The 27,300-nt window shown below is 41.8% G+C and overlaps 1 protein-coding gene across 3 annotated transcripts in view; it reads right to left on the bottom strand.

The window, feature by feature from the left end:
* Positions 1 to 10,784: 10,784 nt before the first annotated feature.
* The window catches only part of cadm1b (cell adhesion molecule 1b), a 162,844-nt gene continuing 146,328 nt past the window's right edge, over positions 10,785 to 27,300 (bottom strand). For all 3 annotated transcript variants that reach the window (XM_035756089.2, XM_035756091.2, XM_035756090.2), the window contains 2 exons: positions 15,819 to 15,947; positions 10,785 to 15,644 (listed from right to left, as the gene is read on the bottom strand). In XM_035756089.2, coding sequence (XP_035611982.1) covers positions 15,526 to 15,644; positions 15,819 to 15,947 — 248 coding nt within the window. In that variant the 3' untranslated portion in view covers positions 10,785 to 15,525. The remainder of the gene's footprint in view (positions 15,645 to 15,818; positions 15,948 to 27,300) is intronic.

Raw genomic sequence — 27,300 nt, 5'->3', positions numbered from 1 at the left:
TAATAATTGCTTGATTCAGTTAATCACGCAATTAGAAACTTTAATCATTCGATGAACAACAGTCGTCACGTTAACTAATACAACGTCATAACACAGCATTCAGGGCTTAAACCACCCCGTTTATAAAATCAATTTGATCATTCTGGGAAGATAGGAATAACATTCCAACTTTGAGGGAATGTTTTGTGCACCCTAATACAAACATTGTAAAAATGTAATTAGAAGCGGAAAGATTTCGTGTTTTGGGAAGCTATTTCTTGTCATATCCCCATAATCATTTATGGGATCATTTATCACTCCAGTGTTAATCTGCAAAATTGTATTATTCGCCTACCTCCTCATGCCTTTTGCACACATTGTATATAGACTGCCCATTTTTTCTACTGTGTTATTGACTTGCTAATTGTTTACTCCATGTGTAACTCTGTGTTGTCTGTTCACACTGCTATGCTTTATCTTGGCCAGGTCGCAGTTGCAAATGAGAACTTGTTCTCAACTAGCCTACCTGGTTAAATAAAGGTGAAATAAAAAAATAAATAAAAAATCTAATAAACTAAATACATGTTTTAGGAACTTTTAAAGAACATAGTAAATATGTTCTGGGAACATTCTTACAACATCAGGCAAATGTTTTTTCAACCTACTAGAAACATTGTTATCGTCAGCACAACTGAACAGTTTTTGTGTTTTGGGAAGATATCCTTTGTGATGTCCCCACAATGTTACCACCACACTGTTCCTATAACTTAATGAAACATTCCGGGGATCTTTAAAGAACAGACTAAATGTTTTCTGGGAACGTTCTTGTAACGTCAGGCAAATGTTTTATATAACTGAACAACTGGACAGTTTTGTGTTCTGAGAACATTAGCCACAATCTTACGAATATTCTGGGAAATTTAACAGAACCAATTTTGGTTTGCTGGGTGTTTTGTTGTAAATGAAGAGAAAACAAGCCTCCGTCAAATCACCGCTGACAGGGAGGTTTCCTGCACTGTGGCAGAAACAATTACTGAGACCTGAGGAGGTCGAGACACCCCTCTTGTCAGCTCAGCGTTGCTCCGGGAGCAGCCATCCAACAGATTCATTGTTTATTCATCGCTGCATTGACATTCAATGTGCACCCGTACCGCACCCTCTTATAACCAACAAGTTGCAATTTCTATGCATGTGAACGTTGGAGGGGATATTATTTATGGGAGACGACTTGGGTAAAGTGAGCTTTTAGAAAAGCGTTTTGCGCTGCGTCCAGGCGCAGAGCGATCCGTTTGTGTATTGAATGTGCTGGATCACAGCGAGGTGTGCATGCATTATTCAGCTTTACTGTGGTGGGTCTGGGCCCCAGCTAGACGGCCATCTGCTCGGCGGACATTGTAATGTATTTGGGACACGCTGCCTTTCAGCTTCAGGTTTACGCCTCATCGTTCAGTGGGGAAAATGAAATGAAGGGGTAATCGTTTCCTGTAATAATGCCCAATGTCATTTTCTCAAAGTTGGCCACCCTTTTCCCCTAACCAAAGTTAAGGGGCAGAGAGGGTTGAGTTGAGTTAAACTGTGAAGGGGAAGTCTGAACCCTCTTCACCTACTTGCTTCGAGAATTATTCCTGAACATCTGTGCCTGTCCAGATGCAGAGAGAGCAGAAATGTGCTGTGTGGGGAGTTTGGTGCCAAGCTGTGCCCGTTACTGTCCCTTTTGGTGGAGACAGCAGGTGCCTGGCGGTAGGACCCCTCTCAGGGGGTAGTGATCTGTAATCTGCCCTATGGGTGTGGCTGTTGCCTGGGAAAGAGTGTGGGTGGCTCAGCACTATAGACACCTGTACAGAGACACTCTGTCCTTGGGGATAATACCAGGGGGAATGTAGGTTTATGGGGTGTCACATTTGAATCTGATTGGCATATCCTGCTTTTCAGTACCTGAAGGTTGACACTATTGGAATCCCTTCAAATTGCTTGTTCTTTCAAAGGGGTAGTTGCCATTACCAAGGCAAATATAAACCTTAAAATATTTTCATCCCTCATAATCACCTCAACAATAGGGTGCTAAATGAATTAGCGACAACCTCAATCAACAGAGCCTTAGTAGTGCTTGAGGTTCCTAATGCTGTAACCTTGGATACGGATGGAATAGAGGAGGCAATCAGTGGCTTTCACCTTCTTGGTGATGGATTGGAGGGATAGGGGTTGATGGGATAGAGGAGGGCAGAGAAACAATACTGGGCTGATTAAGTGGCTGATTAGACCTCACAATAGCATTAGGCAACATCTCTTGACTGAGCATCAACCCTTACACGGCCCCTCTTCTATTCTGATATTCTCATGTGGATTCTGTATTCTATTCTAGTGGAGTTGATTGTGGTTGAGAAGAAGGTGTAGTTGGACTGTGGACTGATGCCAAATCCCAGGTGTCACTGTCACAGCTGATGATGAAGCTCTTGACCCTTCTCTGTAGGTGACCGATCCTAAATGATAATGCCCTACCTGTCACCCTAGCAAGGTAGGCAATTATTCAGGAAAATACTGTGGGTACAAAGGGTAATTGTTAGACTTTTGATATTAATTAGTTGTGTACCACTAATTATCTGCTGTACGTGACACTAGTCAGTACCTAACCTCGTCCCGAGGCTCAAGTGCTAGAGAGCCAACTGACGAGATTAGTAAGTACCTTATAATACAGCTGGTATTGGGTTGTCTATATAAGGTGTAAGGGTAAGTTTACAGGGTTTACTGTCATTATAAGGTGTAAGAGGAGTGTTAAAGGGTTTATTGTCTTTATAAGGTGTAAGGGGAGTGTTGAAGGGTTTATTGTCTTTATAAGGTGTAAGGGGAGTGTTAAAGGGTTTATTGTCTTTATAAGGTGTAAGGGGAGTGTTGAAGGGTTTATTGTCTTTATAAGGTGTAAGGGGAGTGTTGAAGGGTTTATTGTCTTTATAAGGTGTAAGGGGAGTGTTGAAGGGTTTATTGTCTTTATAAGGTGTAAGGGGAGTGTTAAATGGTTTATTGTCTTTATAAGGTGTAAGGGGAGTGTTAAACAAATTATTGTTTGTTTTCTGCCTCCCTTCGGATCACTTAACATTTATGACTGATCCATAAAAGTTGTGCCTGCGTCACTTGTTCCCCATCAAATGAGAGACCAAAACACACACACACACACACACACACACACACACACACACACACACACACACACACACACACACACACACACACACACACACACACACACACACACACACACACACACACACACACACACACACACACACACACACACACAGCTACTGTGCTAATAGGCAAAACACTCAACGGATGCCACTCTTCCATGACTGAGTGAAGGTGCAGTACAGTATCAAGGCCTATTCTGTCATTGTATACTTTGATGCAGAGAAAACTTGGGTGTATGGAATCACATGGTTTATAGTTCTCTCCTTGAGAAGCCACACACCGTCGAGTCACGATAAGATGGTAAATAGATCTGAAATCCATTACATCTCGGAGTCGGAGCTCAGGGGAGCATGATTAAGATGTCATCTGATGATAATATGATGATAACTGCAGGTTAATCTTACCACCTATGTCTTAAAAAGGAAGCTGATGACTGTGCAGGAAAGAAAATTAATCTAGTTTAGCTAGCTTCTGAGGCAAGCCACTGGCCACTAGTGTCAGATGGTTTGTTGTCTGGACTCCAGTCATCTCCTCAGAGGCAGCCATGTGTGCACCTCAGCAACCTCCCCACACATACTCAATAACAAACAGGTAGTTTGTTGTCGCTATTAGTATAATTTGATATGGATTTCATGAACGTGCTTTAATAATGTGTCATTATTATAATTCAGTTGATTGGCACACTCATTAATCCGGCACAAACAAATTGAAACACAAATAAGGAAGCAAACAATATAAAGAGCAATTACTGCTGCCTTGTCCTGCAACTAGCTGTATGTCAGATTGGGCTTGGCTCTAATCGTTTTACATTCAAAATGAGACATAATGGGAAAAATATTACTTTGTCCATCTTGATAAGTTGTATTTTACTAAATTGATGAACTTTTGCAGGAACATTTTCTGAGTAACTTTACACTTTGGCATCAGAAGATAGGCCTATTTGGCCTCTCTTTCATACAATACATTTTCTCCTCTTTTATGCAAAGCCAATTTTCCACTGTTCACATCAGTGGTTCTACTGATGGACACAGCCTATTGATAATCTGCTCAGAGAGATAGTGTGAGTTCTACTCTCTAACTTCAGATACTTAGCTAGGCTCTGCTCTGCCTTTCATGCCTTTGGAGAATGAATAGCCTTTGATAGCCGTTGAATTCTGCTCTTGGTGATGACTTTGCTCATCCACCCAGAGTGAGGTCGTATTCCACCGTCCACCTCTCTGTCTGAGTGTTCCATCGTATGGAGACATGCTGTGTCACAGGCGATATGCTAAACTGTATTATATGTGTGTTATACATGTGTCATAACAAGATTCTGCAAGAAAGTGAACAATAATACGGTGTCGATGAGCTATGCAACATTTTGGCATTCAAGAGCATTGAAGGTACGACTTGATGTACTACATGCTACATTACACTTCACAGTCTAGTAATCCATATTGACTCTTTAAATACATAAATAAACTTGTTCTGACAGTCGAGTTGACATATAGCCATTGGCAACTGCTTACATACAAGCACAAGATGATGTCTTTCTAAGATGCTTTTCCACACCCACACAAAGGAAATGTAATTTAAGTTTAAACGCTAATGAATAATGTGCCACTAACCTTTTGTTTCTGATGGAGTCCTATAGTGTTTGAATTCATGTCTATTTAATTAATTCATGTCACACTTAATTACCAAACTAATTAATTTAGCAAGGCAAATGTGTCACAATGATAAATGATTGGGGAGGAAGTAGGCAGTGTTCGTCTTTAGCAACTCCCTCCCTGCATCAACAAAGCCTATTTCTAATGGCATCTACTAGTGTCATCAATAATCCTGATTTATCTTGTAGTTTACTGTTATTTCACTCACTGGTAGATCGACAAAAGAAATGATACTTTACACACTGTTAAGTAATGTAGACAGCCCTTTATGAGGTTGACTGGACAAACAGTGTTGAAGGTTGACAGTTTACACAGTCATTTGTAGTGTTGCTTAGCTGCGGCTCTCCTCATGGTAGATGAAGCAGGAAGACTTGAAGTCATGTTTTCTCTGTGTTTTTCTCCAGGACCCCGGAGGAGCTAGAGGGCACTAGTGGGAGAGATGTGAATTCAGGCAGCAGATGAGATGTCCACTATACTGAGGTTAGGTAGCTAGCTGTCTGTCTGTCTGTCTGTCTGTCTGTCTGTCTGTCTGTCTGTCTCTGTCTGTCTGTCTGTCTGTCTGTCTGTCTGTCTGTCTGTCTGTCTGTCTGTCTGTCTGTCTGTCTGTCTGTCTGTCTGTCTGTCTGCATGTCTAACATTAACATATTGCTCACTCAGTCAACAGAGTAATTAGAAATAAACCTGTTAGACTGGCACAGAAAAACAACTTTCAGTTAAATAAACCTGCCACAGAAAAATTCGACAAGTATTTCCTTAGACTTCAGTTAGACATTTCTTTTAACTGACACTAATAAGTACTGTGTCTTGTGGTCGCCTAATAGGACGAGTTCCCAAGGAAAACAAATGAAACATGTCAGCTGACTGTCACGCCTTGGTCTTAGTATTTTGTGTTTTCATTATATATTTGGTCAGGCCAGGGTGTGACATGGGTTTATTTTGTTGTGTTTCGTATTGGGGTTTTGTAGGCATTGGTATTGCGGCTGAGTAGGGGTGTCTAGCATAGGCGTGGCTGCCTGAGGCGGTTCTCAATCAGAGTCAGGTGATTCTCATTGTCTCTGATTGGGAACCATATTTAGGTAGCCTAGGTTTCACTGTGTGTTTTGTGGGTGATTGTTCCTGTCTCTGTGTTTGTTGTCACAAGATAGGCTGTATAGGTTTTCACGGTTTGTTTGTTGTTTTGTTATTTAGTTATTTCATGTATCGTCATTATTTTCATTAAAGAACATGAGTAACCACCACGCCCGCATTTTGGTCCGACTCTCTTCCAACAGACGAAAGCCGTTACACTGACAAGGTAAGAATATATCTAATTGCACACAAAGACAGAAAGTACATAAATACGGAAAGTAGTTGAAGAAGCAGGTAAGAAACAGAACATTTCTTACTGCAACTGCAACAATAGTATCTTTAGGCTATTCAAGGCCATATAGATAAATATGAACTTCTATTTAACCATTACATTCAAATTAAAAGTTTAGAAAATGAATTATATCTGAACAAAACAAAATAAGATGCAGGACTGATATGCATCGAAACAGGAGTAGATAAGGTACCAGGACTGGGAAGATTTAAATACAGTTAGGAGTTTGAGCTCATTTGTTTAGATTGTGTCGAGCTGTAACTGTGGAACAATATCACTTTTTAGAGAGGAGTCACCTTGAACATTTGTTTGAGAAACTTGATGGAAATATCTCAGAGTGCTAAAACAGAACATTGTAGAGAACTCAATCTGAGGAAATTGTTGTTTTCTGTGACATTCTTTAATTGAGTCTATTTTCATTGAGAAGTAAGAGGAGCAAGGTATTATTATAATTGTGCGGTTTTTGTATTATCAGCCACATGCAAACTGAATATCAAAATCCAGCACATTTTCCCTCTGGTAAACATCAGTGTCTGATTAAGTACTAGGCAATGAGTATTAACCCGAACATCAAGCAATAGCATCTCTGACTTATGAGCCTGTAGTGCTGTTCACAGCATCTTTTAGGCTTAGAGTTAATCACCTCCCAAACACAAGACTTTTCTGTCTGCCACTCACACACAGGATTAGCAGGGCTTGGCTATGTGTTTTAATTAACCAACATCTCTCTTCTTCATAGGAGGCTGAGATAATGTGCTCTCTTTCTGACTGATTAGACGATTCAGGTGTTTGTCATTGAGATTCAGCATTTAGTTTTATTTGTAAAACTATAACGTTTTAAAGTTGTGGTTATTTTGTTTGTTTAAATATGGGGCTTTGGTTTGTCATTTTCAACTTTTTAATGAGGTCTGTTTTGAGCATTTGATCCCTATTTGAAATGGGTACCATTTTTGCACTCAATATATTCCAATGTGTGCCTTTGCTTATAACCAAACCCTGACAACACCCTCCACAGCACTTCTGGTCAGAATGATATTGTTATTTTGGTTAGGAAGCTGCTGTCCCTCAACAATCAATTATCTCCACTGTTGGTAGTGTAGATCTCTTGTACAAAGCAAGTCCCTGAAATAATTGTGTTTTCTTCTTGGCTGTTGTGTGTATTCCCACTGAATCTTTTGTAACAAAAGCATCTCTCCTGTGTGGAAAAACTAGAGGACATCCTCTTATGAACACTGAGAATGAAAACTTTGTACAGGAGGCTGCTGGGTAACTGGAGTAAAGATTAGTTTGTCCTTTCAGTCATTGCCCACTGATGAATCAGCCACGGCCTGGGGGGGTGCGTGTGCATCACAGGAGGTTGGTAGCACCTTAATTGGGGAGGACAGACTTGTGGTAATGGCAGACATATGGTTTCCATGTGTTTAATGCCATTCAATTTGCTCCGTTCCAGACATTATTATGAGCCGTCCTCCCGTCAGCAGCCTCCACTGGCTGTACAAGTATGGTTACACAATACCTGGAATTACGCTAGCAGTCAGAACCTGTCGCCCCTAGCTGTCTCTAATCACACACATGCACCTATTTATACTTACATCATTTAATTAGGCCGCAGCCAAGCAAAGTGATACATGTCATCAATCTTAATCAATAAATTAGCCAACTAAACAAGCCATGCACTGACACTCATTCACTCTCCATTTCCACACTGTGCTAATTACACATAAACATGGCATTGCAAATGAAAATGGAACGTTTAAAAAGAACTAACAGCATCTTAATATGTGGACAACTACAAATACCTAGGTGTCTGGTTAGACTGTAAACTCTCCTTCCAGAATCACATTAAGCATCATCTCGCAACAAAGCCTCCTTCACTCATTCCGGCAAACACCCTTGTAAAACTGACTATCCTACCGATCCTTGACTTGATAGCCCCCAACACTGTACTCAGCAAACTGGATGTGGTCTATCACAGTGCCATCCAATTTATCACCAAAGCCCCATATACTACCCACCACTGTGACCTGTATGCCGTCGTTGGCTGGCCCTCACTACATATCCATTGCCAAACCCACTCCAGGTCATCTATAAGTCTTTGCTAGGTAAAGCCCCGCCTTATCTCAGTTCACTGTTCACCCACCCGTAGCACGCACTCCAGCAGGTACATTTCACTGGTCATCCTCAAAGCCAACACTTCCTTTGCTCGCCTTTCCTACCAGTTCTCTGCTGCCAATGACTGGAACGAATTGCAAAAATCTCTGAAGCTGGACTCTTTTATCTCCCTCTGTCACACCCTGACCATAGTTTGCTTTGTATGTTTCTATGTTTTGGTTGGTCAGGGTGTGATCTGAGTGGGCATTCTATGTTGTGTGTCTAGTTTGTCTGTTTCTGTGTTTGGCCTGATATGGTTCTCAATCAGAGGCAGGTGTTAGTCATTGTCTCTGATTGGGAACCATATTTCAGTAGCCTGTTTGGTGTTGGATTTTGTGGGTGATTGTTCTTGTCTTTGTGTTTGTTGCACCAGATAGGGCTGTTTCGGTTTTTCACGTTTCTTATTTTGTATTATACATTGTCCAAGTTATCATCTTTATTAAAGATGTATAAAAATAACCACGCTGCATTTTGATCCGCCTCTCTTTCCCAGGAAGAACCCCGTTACACCCTCTCTATCTTCAAGCATCAGCTGTCTGAGATGCTTACCGATCACTATACCTGTACACAGCCAATCTCTAAATAGCACATCCGACTACCTCATCCCCATATTATTACTTACCCTCTTGCTCTTTTGCACCCCAGTATCTCTACTTGCACATCATCATCTGCACATCTATCACTCCAGTGGCGATTGTAATTATTTTTTCCTCTATGGCCTATTTATTGCCTTACCTCCCTACTCTTCTACATTTGCACTCACTGTACATAGATTTGGTTCTCAACTGACATACCTGGTTGAATGAAGGTGAAATTAAAAATGACAAAATGAATTCATGTGACATCATTAGTGTGCATATGTTCATTCACCTATTTTCATTCACATGTCATCATTTGCATTATAAATATTTTTATGTGATTGTTGTCCCAAGCTCATACCATGTTTAGATCAGATTGTTTCAGTTATTTTCACACTAGGGTAGCTTGCAGGCAAACTCTTCATAATTGTGTAGAGAACAGAGATGTAGAGTGTTGTGTAGAGAACTTAGAGATGTAGAGTGTAGTGTAGAGAACATAGAAATGTAGAGTGTAGTGTACATAACTAAGAGGTGTAGTGTAGAGAACTTAAGATGTAGAGAACTTATTGATGTAGATTGTAGTGTAGAGAACTTAGAAATGTAGAGAATAGTGTAGAGAACATAGAGGTGTAGTGTAGAGAACATAGATATAGAGTGTAGTGTAGAGAACATAGAGATATAGAGTGTAGTGTAGAGAACATAGAGATGTAGAGAACATAGAGATGTAGAGGATAGTGTAGAGAACATAGATGTAGAGGATAGTGTAGAGAACATAGAGATGTAGAGGATAGTGTAGAGAACATAGAGATGTAGAGGATAGTGTAGAGAACATAGAGATGTAGAGGATAGTGTAGAGAACATAGAGATGTAGAGAACATAGAGATGTAGAGAACATAGAGATGTAGAGAACATAGAGATGTAGAGAACATAGAGATGTAGAGAACATAGAGATGTAGAGAACATAGAGATGTAGAGAACATAGAGATGTAGAGAACATAGAGATGTAGAGAACATAGAGATGTAGAGAACATAGAGATGTAGAGAACATAGAGATGTAGAGAACATAGAGATGTAGAGAACATAGAGATGTAGAGAACATAGAGATGTAGAGAACATAGAGATGTAGAGAACATAGAGATGTAGAGAACATAGAGATGTAGAGGATAGTGTAGAGAACATAGAGATATAGAGTGTAGTGTAGAGATGATAAAACACATTTATAAGATATTAAATGATCAGACATTTAACACAAGACGGGGTGTTACATTTCCATGATCCTGTGGCTAATGGAGAGAAATGTCTGGTTTCTGAGGTTAAAACATTTCCATTAAAGCTTGAATAATGCTGCTGACCTTTAGCTGGGATCACTTCAAATAATGGGAAAATGCTGCTGTGATAGGATTATGAAGACAGAATGCTACATGCTAATAAATTAGGTCCTGTTTTTGAACATGCCTATCAATTTCTCAAATCAATGTCAACATCCAAAGGCTGTGTCTGATATCTTAACATGTGTGGAGTTGAGCTATGAAAAAAAGACAAATTCAATCAGGATCACTAACAACTACAGTACATCACTCATCACATCACAGCTAATTTTGATTAAATACACTGCTCAGCTTCAATTGAGAGACCAAGGGGGGTACAATATTTAAGAAATATCAAAAGCTCTGGATCTAGAAGCTGAGTTGAATAGAGGATTTTGAAGCAAAGTTGAAGTACAAATACAAAAACTATATTCACACCAGGAGTAACAGTGCAGGGCCAAGGAAATGGCTACTGTCACAGCGCAGAGTAGGGAAAGGTTGGTAGCCACCTTTATGGGTTGAACCGTGTTAAAAGTTCTTGACAACAGAAGTATCAGGTAAAAGACGATACAGCCCATTTAACATTGATATATTTTTATTAAGACAAGTACTCTTCAGATTTCTTCTGTAAAAATGTTTTATGAACCAATACAAAATATGTATGGGAACATGAGGAAACCTTTCTTTACTACACAGAAATGTTGCCCAGGTACAGAGAGACTAAAGATTTGACCTCAAAACAACTAACTGGGGCAATGAACAACCAAAACATTCTAGGCATCAAACATGTTCTCCATCCAAACATCAAAGAAATGTTGGGGGTTAATCAGAACTTAACCACTGCAAATATACCACCTGTTGTTTGAAAACATCTGAAAATGTGACTGACACGCATCCTACTCAGGATGTTAATACACCATTCTAATGCTAGCTAAGGCTCTATTCAATCCGTATTGCAGCAGTCCAGCGTTACAGTATGATTGAAAGGAAACGTTCCTGCGTTAGTGGAGACTGCATTCACTGTAAACGATGTATATGTCAACGCAATTGGAAATTACCTTTACATTAATATTGGACAATCTGTAACAATACAGATTGAATAGAGCCCTTAGTCTCCATTTTGTTTGGTGATTACTTGTTCTTTATGTCTGGGGAAAAAACAGACGATACATTTTACTGTGGATATAAGGTTTTATAAATAACAACCCCTGTATTTTAGTGGACACCGACTGTACAAGTGATATTGTCTGATTAACAACTCTAGTTCTTTCATTGTGAACTAGGTCTATACAAAAGAATACGTAACATTGAACAGTGCACCATATATTAAGAACACAACATATACAACTGAGAAAAAAAGATATATCTTGTGATTTTATAACTTTCTGAAATGTGTAGTATTCTTCGGGGGCATTCGCTTTGCATTTCACCTGAGATGCAAAACACAAGATTCAACATGAACCTGAGAAAGTGGAAACACATGGACTACATATTAAATACACTCAGTGGCCAGTTTATTAGGTACAGTCATCTAGTACTGGGTCGGACCCCCCTTTGCATTCATATCAGCCTGGATTCTTCGGGGCATGGAAACGTTGTTCAATTGGTATCAAGGGATTGAACGTGTAAGGGACTGAACGTGTGCCAGGAAAACATTCTCCACACTATTACACCCCCGCCACCAGCTGTACCGTTGACACCAGGCAGGTTGGGGCCGTGGACTCATGCTGCTTACACCAAATACTGACTTTGCTATTAGGAACCTGGATATGCAATGTTTTTCTACTCCTCAATTGTCTAGTGTTGTTGATCGAGTGCCCACTGGAGCCACTTCCTCTTGTTTTTAGCTGACACGAGTGGAACCCGGTGTGGTCATCTGCTGCAATAGCCCATCCATGACAAGGACCGACAAGTTGTGCGTTCTGAGATGCCGTTCTGCAAACCACTTTAAAAAAAACTATTTAACTAGGCAAGTCAGTTAAGAACAAATTCTTATTTACAAAGACGGCCTCCCACTGTTGTACTGCGCCGTTATTTGCCTGTTTGTATCCCCCCTGTTAGCTTGCATGATTCATGCCATTCTCCTTCGACCTCTCATCAACAAGCTGTTTTTGTCGACAGGACTGCCGGTGACTGAATGTTTTTTGTTTGTCTCACCATTCTCTGTAAACCCTAAACTTTTGTGCGTGAAACGCCCAGAAGGCCGGCCGTTTCTGAAATACATACCATGCTCAAAGTGGCTTAGGTCAGTCGTTTTTCTCCTAACGTCCAATCGAACAGTAACTGAATATCTCTATGCCTGTCTGCCTGCTTTATATAGCAAGCCACGGCCACGTGACTCACTATATGTAGGAGCAAAACCATTTTCGTGAACGGGTGGCGTACCCAATAAACTGGCCACTGAGTGTATACTGAAAACAAAAACAACACTTCATATGAATCTCTACAGCGATCACTTCAATTGTATCCAGAATAAACATTGATGATTAACAAAACAAAAGCAAGTTCAGAACTAATCGATAAGCTTTGAGATTAATATTGATTTGCACATTTCTATGTGTTATACTGGTATCGGTTATGTTCTGCATCACACTCAAGCAATTCAATTAAATAAAGATCAGATTTCCAGGACTGTTTCGCTTGTTTTACCTTTCCTAAAAGTGTGGTGAGCCTTGTACATACCTAATACAATAACCATACAAATACAACCAAAATGTACTTCGTAAATAAATTAAATGAACTATTTCGGCTACCTTATAAATTCTCAACGGACAGAAATAGATCACCCGTAAATAAAATCATTAATACTACTCAGCTTGTTTGTTTTGGGGAGATGTTTTTCAATAGAAGCTGCCATATCATTCAGTTACGATTCCAATTATTTATCCAATCTGAAAATAACTCCAGCTTGTTATTCCACTTCTTAGTACTGTGTGATTTATGAGTTCCATGTGAATAGAGTGAGATTACCACTACTGGTGTAAGGTAGCACGAGATTCATATACTAAGATATAGTATGACACTGTTGACATCGTACTGTTATACCCTTTAAATAAAGGAAGGCACTGAATTTAGTCCTTCACTCTTTTTTTCCATCACCATTATGACATATTTAAAAGCAAAGTAAGGCAGTGGCTGTCCTTTTTTATGAATGTATTTGGAGTTGTTTTGCCAGTCACACCAATATATATCCAATAAATCCACTAATGTACTGTGGAAAGATAAAAGCAGGAACTTCAGTATGCATTACAGGGATTCCACAGCAATCTGTACATTTACTTTAAAAGCGGAAACATGGCAGAAATGGAAACCATGCTACTCATTCCCCATTCAAAACTTCTAGGGGAACTTGAATTACTTATGACTCTCAGACACCATTAGGAATGCTCATTGAGCAATAACCATTAGTGTTCTGTTACATTTCTCATTTGAAAACAAAACAAACATGAAGTAATGCAACAATTATATAAAAGTGTATCCTAATATCCATAAAATATACAATGGCAGTCAAAATAATACATACAGAATTGTGTAATAGCTAATGTTTGAAAAAAAGACAGAGTTTTTAATTAGACATCATTAATTAAAACATCTTCAATCTAAAGTATAAGTAACATATTTTCTTCCCTTTTCATACTGAGATACAGTATATTCCTCTCAATAGCAACCTGAGCCAACAGACTAGTTAAAGGTAGGGTTGGTTTCCCAGCTGGCAGCCTGCGGCCTGAATTTGGCCCGCGGGTGGTTTTATTTGGCCCCCCAAGTTTTCTGAGCATAAAATTAAAAATAATTCAAATATATATATTTTGGGGGAGGTGTGGGGGGGGGGGTTATTTTGGACATAAGACTGATTATAAAAATTCTGGGAAATCAGCTTCAAGTGATTTTAATTTAGAAAATTGGATCCCAATTAGCAATGCGGGGGATGATTAGGTGGTCATGATGGAATGTGGCCGGGTTGGGAATTTAACCATGACACTGAGGTGAACACCCCTACTCTTACAATAAATGCCATGGGATTTTGAATGACCACAGAGGCAGGAGACCCGTTTTAACGTCCCATCCAAAAGACGGCCCCTATGCAGAGCAATGTCCCCATATGTAAACAAAGTTTGAAATTATTATGTTTTAGTGAAATATTATTATTATTATTAATTTTCAGCCTAAAAGTATATTTTTTTAAATGATGTTCCGCCCCGCCAACTATCCCCTCAAGAAGAAATTGGCCCGGGGCTGAATCTAGATGATGATCCCTGGCCTAAGACCGCAATAAAATAGGGTTTGAAGGTTCTTGTAAGGTTTCTAAATATACATTCAATATATTAAATTCAGTATATAATGACACAATTGAACTTGTTTTATCTGTAGAAGAGTATTCTTTCAACTAGAATTGAACCTGTTGAAAATACTGGGTAATATATGCACTGTATTTACACACATGTACAAGCATTACTATTACATTGGTCATTTACTGATCATTAAGGGTATGAGTATGATGACCCAGAGTGAACCATATTGTGACCTTAACCCCACACCTAGTGACCTTATTAAGAGGTTTGAACCTCTTAGCGTAACCGTTAAGACAACACAACTCAACAAGTCTTATGACCATGGCAGCAACTTCGGTCTTTTAACCACAGAATAAAAATAAAAGTGATGTTTCAGGATGTCTGATACAGCAGGCGAGGTCATATGTATGATTGAGTTAAGAGGGACAGTATAGTTTGATATTGATAAGAGTTGTTTACAATAGGTTTCAGCTGGAAATGACTCAAATGTATTGTTGGCTGCTTCTACAGTACACAGCACAGAGAGAGAGAGACACAGAGTGAGAGAGAGGGTGCTTCTAAAAGCCTGGTACACAAGCTAAGATGGATCAGCAGGACAACAAGAGAAGAAGTGCTGTGTCATCTCCTCTAAAAGATAACTGCAGCAAAAAGGAACTGGTGGAGTCAACAGGTTTGGGGTGGGGGGACGGGGACGGGGGACGACAACAATTACGAAAGAAATAGAACAAGGCACAAAATTGTCTGTAAAATAATTGAACTGTACAGAATGGGACCCAGCAGTCCAGGAGAGGTTGGATGGGAGAATCCACGACGAAGCAATGAAGCTTCCCACTACTCATCCACTCCAATCTTCCTCTCCTCTTCAATTCTCATCACTCCTCTCCTTTTCTCTTCTCCTTTCCCCACCTCTCTTTCCTCCTTAGCTGCACCTTTCGTCCTCCACCTCTCCCCCACCCCTCCAGCCCATTCAGAGTTAGATATAGTGCTCCTACAGGACCCCCCACCATAACACCCCCTGGCCTCTCATCATTAGATGTAGTATTCCTTCTTCTCTTCCGTGTTGTTGTGTCCCCCTTCTGCATTAATGATGGCCGTGTCTGCATCTGCTGCGTCGTCTGCCCCTTTGGCTTCATGTGTGAAGTAGGTGCCTGCAACGAATAAACAAATTCATGAACACCCCTGTTGGACTCAAATGGATGATAATGAATCTCTACAGCTAGTCCACTTTTAGGTCTATGAATGATCAATGATAGTGTACACCAGTTCATCTCAAGCCAGTGGAAGCATTGCAACAGCCAGGGAACCCAGGTGAGCCGTTATACCTTTGTGTCTGGCGAAGTAGCGCCCCAGGACGATGAGTGCACAGAGGATAGCGAACATCACCACGGCAACCACGCCTCCGATGACAGCGTGGTCTATCTTCTGTGGCGCCCCCTCGCCAGCTCTGGAGTCTGGAAACAAGCCAATCACAGCTTCTTAAAACAATGATCCCCAGACCCCTTCTTTGAGCCAATCAGAGCTATCAGAGCAGTGACTGCCTTCTGATTAAATCACAGAGCAGGAGATGGGCAGTAGCATAGTAATGTACAGTGTACTCAAAGTCACAAACACTTTTAGAAATCGCGTAACATTTGCAGCCAGAAATATAGGGATGAAGCAAGACTACATTTGTCAACTTCAACATAGAACCTACTATAGATGTCCATGGTCAAAGAGTGACCCACTCAGGGAGGTGTCTGTGACTCAATACAGAGTGACTACTGTCATATTCAATACAATTCCATTAGAGCTATTCTGTTGAAGGTGTCTTGTTCAACAATGAAGGACAGCAATGCATTGTACAACGTGAAGCAGTGGAGTGTTTTCAGTTCAAATCAACATTCAAATGTATGATTAACCTCCTCCCACTCAGTCACACCTTCTCTTCTCTTCCTACTGTGGCTGTATGGGCTGTAGAACAGAACAGAATAGCCCACTTCATTGCAGTTTCATTACTTTTTCTGCATACAGTTGAATTGCACTTCTGAATGATATGATTCAAACTATCAAATGCAAGTCTAATGTATATATGTATGTGTGACATAATGACCACTTCAGACCCCATGGACATTCAAACTGATACTGCACTACCGTGAATGAGGCCTCAATCTTTGCCTATCTTTATCTATGTCATTTATAAGTGTCATTGTCTGTGTGTGGTAATGGACATTCACAACAGGATATGTACCATGTCAATGCATTTGTTCTCTCCGCTTTAAAATAGAATGAAATCTGGCGAATTCCATGACACTGTATCATAATTCCAAATACCTCCTTATTCTGGGAGGCTAGAGCTTCTCCTCTCCAAAAAGTGGTTGTGTAAAATGTTACGAGACTGTTACATAAAAATGATATACTTGACATACCCCACAATTTAACAGAAACATTCCAGGGAACTGTAAAATATACTCTGATTTAAGCGGTAATATCAGGAAGTTATAGACCTCAATCATAGAGAGTAGACACAAGCAGGTAATAAATCTGGCCCAGTGTGCTGTCCCCTCTCGCAGAAATACATTTCCCTCCCAGGAACCCACAGTGGATCGTTGTCCACTGTTTAGTCCACTGTTTACTGTTTAGTGAGATTTATACATCTGCTAGCTACAAAAGAAAACGGCAAGGCATTAAATCTCCAAACTTTCCGAATTTTCGGCACTTGAGGTCTACAGATTAAGTGTGGGGATCTGTGTCAGTTGAGACTGATGGAGGAGTGAAGAGGAGAGGTGAGAGAAGGGTGTTACTTTACTGCCTGAAGGAGAGACTCCATTTCCCATCAATCCCCTCCAATCATGAACTGAAATTGGATGGTTTTGAATAAAGATTATGATTAGGAGAAAGGACTTTCTTTCTGAATGCCAATGATAAAAGCCTAAAATGTCTGACATCCTTAACTTGAATAGAGTGGCATTTCCTCTTCAAAATGGACTTACCTCCACCAAGCAGAGGCAGAGCTCACATACTGTAGACACAGACTAGAGTGTTATTGGCTGTTGCTAGTTGTATCTCAGGCAGGATGAGCTGAGCTGAGCAGCGCATAGCTGTTTGTTTCCAGTATCAGGGACATCTGGTAGCACAGCACAGCACAGCATGCTCCCTCAGGAGAGGGAAGGGCCCATGCTCCATGCTAATGAACATCAACACGCTAAATGGACTGAGCCGAGGAGCCTTGTCATGTCCCCTCCCTCCATCGCCCTCCCCGCCTCACCACCCACCACCTTCCATTTGACACCTGAACCAGACAAACGTCTGGGAGCACAACCAGCCTGCCACAGCACACAGAGGGGGAAATGGAGCTGGTTTATTTTCACACGAAGAAGTGGGCCCGTCTAAAGCATTGAACGTACCTAAAAGGTATCACAAAATATCAACTGGGGGACTGTAAAATCTATAATCTCTAATGCCCAATGGCTAGATGAATGACATATCTGTAACGGAACCATCCCACACGTTGCCCTGTCTGGAGTCATTCAATGGTTCTGCCATTTAGTTCAGAACCGCATTAGCGGCCCTTTATGTCCTTGCACGTAAACTAAATTGAATTTTGTAAATTAAATATGGATTTGCTCTAACATTCGGCCTTTACCTCCCACATAGTCCTGCTATTGGCTGGGGAGCTGTGACATGCCCACACCTCGGTCCTGACAGGATGTGGCTGGGGAGCTGTGACATGCCCACACCTCGGTCCTGACAGGTTGTGGCTGGGGAGCTGTTACATGCCCACACCTCAGTCCTGACAAGATATGGCTGGGGAGCTGTGACATGCCCACACCTCGGTCCTGACAGGATGTGGCTGAGGAACTGTGACATGCCCACACCTCGGTCCTGACAGGATATGGCTGGGGAGCTGTTACATGCCCACACCTCGGTCCTGGCAGGATGTGGCTGGGGAGCTGTGACATGCCCACACCTCGGTCCTGACAGGATGTGGCTGAGGAACTGTTACATGCCCACACCTCGGTCCTGACAGGATGTGGCTGGGGAGCTGTGACATGCCCACACCTCGGTCCTGACAGGATGTGTCTGGGGAGCTGTGACATGCCCACACCTCGGTCCTGACAGGATGTGGCTGGGGAGCTGTGACATGCCCACACCTCGGTCCTGACAGGATGTGGCTGGGGAGCTGTGACATGCCCACACCTCGGTCCTGACAGGATGTGGCTGGGGAGCTGTGATATGCCCACACCTCGGTCCTGACAGGATGTGGCTGAGGAGCTGTGACATGCCCACACCTCGGTCCTGACAGGATGTGGCTGAGGAGCTGTGACATGCCCACACCTCGGTCCTGACAAGATGTGGCTGGGGAGCTGTGACATGCCCACACCTCGGTCCTGACAGGATGTGGCTGGGGAGCTGTTACATGCCCACACCTCGGTCCTGACAGGATGTGGCTGAGGAACTGTTACATGCCCACACCTCGGTCCTGACAGGATGTGGCTGGGGAGCTGTGACATGCCCACACCTCGGTCCTGACAGGATGTGGCTGGGGAGCTGTGACATGCCCACACCTCGGTCCTGACAGGATGTGGCTGGGGAGCTGTGACATGCCCACACCTCGGTCCTGACAGGATGTGGCTGGGGAGCTGTGACATGCCCACACCTCGGTCCTGATAGGATGTGGCTGGGGAGCTGTGATATGCCCACACCTCGGTCCTGACAGGATGTGGCTGGGGAGCTGTGACATGCCCACACCTCGGTCCTGACAAGATGTGGCTGGGGAGCTGTGACATGCCCACACCTCGGTCCTGACAGGATGTGGCTGGGGAGCTGTGACATGCCCACACCTCGGTCCTGACAGGATGTGGCTGGGGAGCTGTGACATGCCCACACCTCGGTCCTGACAGGACCAGGTGAATTTATGGGGGAATAAAGAGGATTTGTGGCCGATGTTCACGTCGGTCGGCGCAGCACTGAAATGTGCTCTGCTGGAGTGGAGGGGCCAAATGCTTTATGGTTCCCTCTCTCTCTGTGTCTGTTCTGGAATGACTAATTACACATAACCAGGTCACTGGTGGAATACCCTAGCAGCCTCGCACTGACTGACTAACTGACTAGCTGACTGGCTTAGTGACTGACTGAGTGACTGCCTGATTTATTGACTGAATGACTGACTTGGTGACTGACTGCCTGACTCATTGACCGAATGACTGATTTGGTCAGTTGTGTGTATCTCTGTCCCTTGGCTGATTACATGGAATATTGATTTCATTAGTCATACTGGAACACCCTCTTGTGAAAACAGGCAGGCGGTTTGTATGCCCACTGTGGATTTACAGATGTAATTACACACATTTAATTGCAATGCTGACTCTTGTAAATTGATGGAAAAAGCTCATGATATATTAGGCAAAGGGGAAAATTCAATCTCACCCTCAATAGAAATACAGTGCATTCGGAAAGTATTCAGATCCCTTGATTATTTCCACATTTTGTTAGGTTACAGCCTTATTGTAAAATGGATGAAATCAATAAAAATCCTCATTAATCTACACACAATACCCCATAATAACAAAGTGAAATAAGGTTATTTGACATTTTTGCAAATTTATGGAGAAATAATATATACCTTATTTAGGTACAGTAAGTATTCAGAACCTTTGCTATTAGACTCAAAATTGAGCTAAGGTGCATCCTGTTTCCATTGATCATCCTTGAGATGTTTCTACAACTTGTGTCCTTGAGATGTTTCTACAACCTGCGGTAAATTCAATTGATTGGACATGATTTGAAAAGGCACACACCTGTCTATATAAGGTCTGACAGTTGACAGTGCATGTCAGAGCAAAAACCAAGCCATGAAGTTGTAGAGCTCCAAGACAGGATGGTGTCGCGGCACAGATCTGGGGAAGAGTATCAAAACATTTCTGCAGCATTGAAGATCCCCAAGAACACAGTGGCCTCCATCATTCTTAAATGGAAGAAGTTTGGAACCACCAAGACTCTTCCTAGAGCTGGCCGCCTGGCCATACTGAGCAATCTGTGGAGAAGGGCCTTGGTCAGGGAGGTGACCAAGAACCCGATGGTCACTCTGACAGAGCTCTAGAGTTCCTCTATGGAGATGGGACAACCTTCCAGAAGGACAACCATCTCTGCAGCACTCCACCAATCAGGCCTTTATGGTAGAGATGGAAGCCACTCCTCAGTAAAAGGCATATGACAGCCCGCTTGGAGTTTGCCGAAAGGCGTCTAAAGACTCTCAGACCATGAGAAACAAGATTCTCTGTTCTGATGAAACCAAGATTGAACTCTTTGTCCTGAATGCCAATGGTCACATCTGGAGGAAATCTGGCACCTTCCCTATGGGGAAGCATGGTGGTGGCAGCATCATGCTCTGGGGATGCTTTTCAGCGGCAGGGACTGGGAGACTAGTCAGGATCGAGGCAAAGATGAACGGAGCAAAGTACTGAGAAATCCTTGAAGGAAACCTGATCCAGAGCGCTCAGGACCTCAGAATGGGGCAAAGGTTCACCTTCCAACAGGACAATGACTCTAAGCACACAGCCAAGACAATGCAGCAGTGACTTCGGGACAAGTCTCTGAATGTCCTTGAGTGTTCCTGCAAAAGATCCCATGGCACTTATCGTAAGAGTAGGGGTGTTAACCCCAGTGTCCTGGCTAAATTTCCAAATCTGGCCCTCAAACCATCACGGTCACCTAATAATCCCCAGTTTACGATTGGCTCATTCATCCCCCTCCTCTACCCTGTAACTATTCCCCAGGTCGTTGCTGTAAATGAGAACGTGTTCTCAGTCAACTTACCTGGTAAAATAAAGGATAAATAAAATTGAAAACATTAAAAACAGCCCGGACTTGAACCGGATGAAACATCTCTGGAGAGACCTGAAAATAGCTGTGCAGCAACGCTCCCCATCCAGCCTGACAAAGCTTGAGAGAATCAGCAGAGAGGAATGAGAGAAACTCCCCAAATACAGATGTGCCAAGCTTGTAATTTCCACTTTTACATTTCAGACTTGCTTTATCAACCCCTACAAACATGTTAATTGATTATAATCCACTGTACAGGATAAATATGGCAAAGGCAGGCTGGACTGATTTGAATTGAGCCTTAGATTTGAAAGTGTCTTTTAGGGCTGTGAGGTCAATGCTTTATGTGTTGTTTGGAACAGGGGTCCAACTTTCACTGGGGACGGGGGCTACTCTTTATTTGACTGATGTAGCTAACAAGGTAACAGCTGTTTGACTTAACAGAAAGAAAAAAAATATTCTCAGTGCTGAGCTAGTAGTGTAACTGACATGGAATGTTAGCTAATGTCTCATCCCCCCTAGACTGAAGTTCTGTCTGAAGAGAATGAACTAGAGCTAGCTAGTAGCTACCACAGCCTGTTTAGCTCTAGCCTCTAGCGATCTGTCAGGTAGCAGCATCTAACAGCTGGTGTGTGTATGGAAATGTTTTCTATCCTTTTTGTCCCGTTTCAACAGAAGTAAATTAACTTTGAATAGTAATCAGTGAATGGATACAAAGTTCCATCTTATAAATAAAACTGTGAAGGACCTCGGCGTGACTCTGGACCCTGATCTCTCTTTTGAAGAACATATCAAGACCATTTCGAGGACAGCTTTTTTCCATCTACGTAACATTGCAAAAATCAGAAACTTTCTGTCCAAAAATGATGCAGAAAAATTAATCCATGCTTTTGTCACTTCGAGGTTAGACTACAGCAATGCTCTACTTTCCGGCTACCTGGATAAAGCACTAAATAAACTTCAGTTAGTGCTAAATACAGCTGCTAGAATCCTGACTAGAACCAAACAATTTGATCATATTACTCCAGTGCTAGCCTCTCTACACTGGCTTCCTGTCAAAGCAAGGGCTGATTTCAAGGTTTTACTGCTAACCTACAAAGCATTACATGGGCTTGCTCCTACCTATCTCTCTGATTTGGTCCTGCCGTACATACCTACACGTACGCTATGGTCACAAGACGCAGGCCTCCTAATTGTCCCTAGAATTTCTAAGCAAACAGCTGGAGGCAGGGCTTTCTCCTATAGAGCTCCATTTTTATGGAACGGTCTGCCTACCCATGTCAGACGCAAACTCGGTCTCAACCTTTAAGTCTTTACTGAAGACTCATCTCTTCAGTGGGTCATATGATTGAGTGTAGTCTGGCCCAGGAGTGGGAAGGTGAACGGAAAGGCTCTGGAGCAATGAACCGCCCTTGCTGTCTCTGCCTGGCCGGTTCCCCTCTTTCCACTGGGATTCTCTGCCTCTAACCCTATTACAGGGGCTGAGTCACTGGCTTACTGGGGCTCTCTCATGCCGTCCTTGGAGGGTGTGCGTCACCTGAGTGGGTTGATTCACTGTTGTGGTCATCCTGTCTGGGTTGGCGCCCCCCTTGGGTTGTGCTGTGGCGGAGGTCTTTGTGGGCTATACTCAGCCTTGTCTCAGGATGGTAAGTTGGTGGTTGAAGATATCCCTCTAGTGGTGTGGGGGCTGTGCTTTGGCAAAGTGGGTGGGGTTATATCCTTCCTGTTTGGCCCTGTCCGGAGGTGTCCTCAGATGGGGCCACAGTGTCTCCTGACCCCTCCTGTCTCAGCCTCCAGTATTTATGCTGCAGTAGTTTGTGTCGGGGGGCTAGGGTCAGTTTGTTATATCTGGAGTACTTCTCCTGTCCTATTCGGTGTCCTGTGTAAATCTAAGTGTGCGTTCTCTAATTCTCTCCTTCTCTCTTTCTTTCTCTCTCTCGGAGGACCTGAGACCTAGGACCATGCCCCAGGACTACCTGACATGATGACTCCTTGCTGTCCCATGTCCACCTGGCCATGCTGCTGCTCCAGTTTCAACTGTTCTGCCTTATTATTATTTGACCATGCTGGTCATTTATGAACATTTGAACATCTTGGCCATGTTCTGTTATAATCTCCACCCGGCACAGCCAGAAGAGGACTGGCCACCCCACATAGCCTGGTTCCTCTCTAGGTTTCTTCCTAGGTTTTGGCCTTTCTAGGGAGTTTTTCCTAGCCACCGTGCTTCTACACCTGCATTGCTTGCTGTTTGGGGTTTTAAACTGGGTTTCTGTACAGCACTTTGAGATATCAGCTGATGTATGAAGGGCTATATAAATACATTTGATTTGATTTGATCTTGAGTTGATAGCTAGGTTACAGTCTGGGATCTGGGAATAATGGTCATTTCAATTATTGAACCATTGATTCTATTATTGGATCATATAATGTATATATCTACACAAAGGTCATTCTTTGTCATGCATCATTTGAGCAGGATCAGATGGTGACAGGGGTTTCAGCAGGGTCATACATCCAGCGAAGACCAGTCTGTGATGGCTCTGAGGTGAATTTTGCAGATACAACACTGCATTCTCTTTGCAGCAAACAATGGACAAGCCAGAATCTTCAAAGATTTTAACTATTTTAAGAAAGTCTGACAAACCTCTAAAGTTGAATTCCCAACGTTTTCAAGGGTTTATAGAGGCTTTTCCCGATGACACAAAACATGACAGACAAATGTGACGAAGACCAGATGTGTTTGAATGTGCAGTCATGTTCATATCATCTCAGACATCAATTACTGCAAGTTAAGACCATCCATAGAACATACCAGTGAAAATGAATATCATGCACTCAGAAATGAAAATCCTCTGCTGGAGGTGTAAAACACAAAAGGAGACATATTTGCATATGTTATGATCTTGTCAAGGCTGGCTGAATTCAGGCTTCGCCCTGTTTTTGTTTGCTTGGAAATGATGATACTGGAGTCTGTTATCAGAAGAAACTGTGTAACCTAGCATTTATGGTGGCTAAGAAAAGCATTGCCATTAATTAGAAGGTTGGTTATCCTCCCAGAATGTCACAATGGATGGCAGAAATGTCAAGTTATGCATCATTAGATTTAATTTATTACAAGATTAAGGGTATATACTGTGAAACATTCAGAACGTCTGGGTGCCTTATATGGAATACTGTATGACAAAAGCAGTTGTATATAGATATTTTTTTTCATGGCACACGAGACAACTGTCTGATTTGCACCTGTCTGAGTGGACTAATCCATTGAGGCCGCGGGGATTCCACGGTCCAAGAATATGGGGATTGTGTCTCAGATGCACACGGCACAGCTCTCTCCAGAATGCGCTCTCTCCCACCATTTCATGGACATTCATTGTTTCTTAACTTCATTGTGTGCATTGTTTGCTGTTTCTATCAATTCCCCATTACATACAGTACCAGTCAAACGTTTGGACACACCTACTCATTCCAGGGTTTTTATTTATTTTATACTATTTTCTACATTGTAGAATAATAGTGAAGACATCAAAACTATGAAATAACATATATGGAATCATGTAGTAACCAAAAATGTGTTAAACAAATCAAAATATATCTTATATTTGAGATTCTTCAAAGTAGCCTTGATTACAGCTTTGCACACTGTTGGGATTCTCTCAACCAGCTTCACGAGGTAGTCACCTGGAATGTATTTCAATTAACAGGTGGGCCTTGTTAAAAGCACATTTGTGGAATTTCTTTCCTTCTTAATTGAGCCAGTCAGTTGTGTTGTGACAAGGTAGGGGTGGTATACAGAAGATGGCCCTATTTGGTTAAAGACCAAGTCCATATTATGGCAAGAACAGCTAAAAAAAGCAAACAGAAACGACAGTCCATCATTTCAAGAACCTTGAACATTTCTTTGAGTGCAGTGACAAACACCATCAAGCGCTATGATGAAACTGGCTCTCATGAGGACCGCCACAGGAAAGGAAGACCCAGAGTTACCTCTGCTGCAGAGGATAAATTCATTAGAGTTAACTGCACCTCAGATTGCAGAGTAAATAAATGCTTCAAGGAGTTCAAGTAACAGACACATCTCAACATCAACTGTTCAGAGGAGACTGTGAATCAGGCCATGGTGGAATTGCTGCAAAGAAACCACTACCAAAGGACACCAATAAGAAGAAGAGACTTGCTTGGGCCAAGGAACAAGAGCGATGGACATTCGACTGGTGGAAATCTGAGATGTTTTTTATTTTGTAAATTAGAAATGTTTGGTTCCAACCGCCATGTCTTTGTGAGAAGCAGAGTAGGTGAACAGATGATCTCCGCATGCGACTTTCCCACCATTAAGCATGGAGAAGAAGGTGTAATGGTGCTGGTGACAAGGCACACTTAACAAGCGAGGCTACCACAGCATTCTGCAGTGATATGCCATCCCATCTGGTTTGCACTTAGTGGGACTGTCATTTGTTTTTCAACAGGACAATTACCCAAAACATACCTCCAGGCTGTGTAAGGGCTATTTGACCAAGAAGGAGAGTGATGGAGTGTTGCATCAGATGACCTGGCCTCCACAATAACCCAACCTCAACCCAATTGAGATGGTTTGGGATGAGTTGATGACTGCAGAGTGAAGGAAAATCATTCAACAATTTCTCAGCATATGTGAGAACTCCTTCAAGACTTTTGGAAAAGCATTCCAGGTGAAGCTGGTTGAGAGAATACCAAGAGTGTGCAAATCTGTCATCAAGGCAAAGGGTGGCTCCTTTGAAGAATCAAACATATAAATATATTTTGATTTGTTTAAACACTTTTTTTGGTTACTACATGATTCCATATATGTTATTTCATAGTTGTTATTCTAGAAATAGTAAAAATAATTTAAAAAACCTTGAATGAGTAGGTGTGTCCAAACTTTTGACTGGTACTGTATATCACCAGTAGTAACCTACATTTACCATTAATTCCCATAATTTCTAATCTGCAATGTTTGTTAGGTTACGGTCATTTCTGTTAATGCATTGAATATATTATTATTACAGTCATTTAACTTCCTCATTGTTGGAGTGGACATGTGTTTTGTAGAACTCACAACCTATGCTACAAAGTTTTTGTTTATTTCTTTCCATTTCGAGTTTTGTCAATTTATTCAGCGTCTTTTGTTTGAAACGCTCCGGCTAATGTTGATTACAAATATATAGAAGTTGGACTAGTCTACCTGGCCTGCGCACAAATGTAGGCCTATAAATGTGCCCATTTGGGGATGTCTGATAATATCTCTGAATGTATTAACTCACCACCACTAATGAGCTGTGGAGCTTCTCAATGTAATCTTTCTTCACCTCAAACAGCACATAAATGAAGTCTGTTTTTATAATCAATTGAAAATTACAAAAGTTCCTCAAAGTATTTGAAGAATTCCAGTTCTTTCCCTTTCGATAACCACTCGGCAAGAAGGTGAAAAACGTAAAGCTCTGATCCAGTGGAAACGTCATGAAATACCTGATTACTTCTAATCCCTTGCACTAATAGCCTACAGCTGTGTTTGTCCCGAGCTCATCGGCGCGGAATATTTAGCTGTTTATATTTTTACATTTTCTCCCCAAATTCGAACCCCAGGCTGTAGTGACGCCGCAACACTGCGATGCAGTGCCTTAGAACACTGTGCCTCTAGGGAGGTCGGGCCCAGAATATTTTATACAATGCTTCAAGTTTGCTAGCACGAGTTTCTGGGTGACCCAGTTGATAGTTGATACAATGTTTCAAGTTTGTTGCAGACAGGCCATGTGTAGCCAATGTGATTCATATGATTTTTTTTTTAATCAGGATATTTTCTACCTGCAGGCTGCAATGTTTTTATGTATTGGCTGTATGTACGCTATTTTTACATAGTTGGCAATGGCAATAAAAGTTACATTTAGATTTGTATAATTTTCATTTAGATTTATATAGAATGTAGATTTACCACAGGTAATGATTTTGAGATACAAATACTTAAAATTGAAATTAAACTGTTCC

Source organism: Oncorhynchus keta, chromosome 18, assembly GCF_023373465.1.
Source record: "Oncorhynchus keta strain PuntledgeMale-10-30-2019 chromosome 18, Oket_V2, whole genome shotgun sequence".
Classification (NCBI taxonomy): Eukaryota; Metazoa; Chordata; class Actinopteri; order Salmoniformes; family Salmonidae; genus Oncorhynchus; species Oncorhynchus keta.
This window is presented reverse-complemented; position numbering and strand designations above follow the sequence as displayed.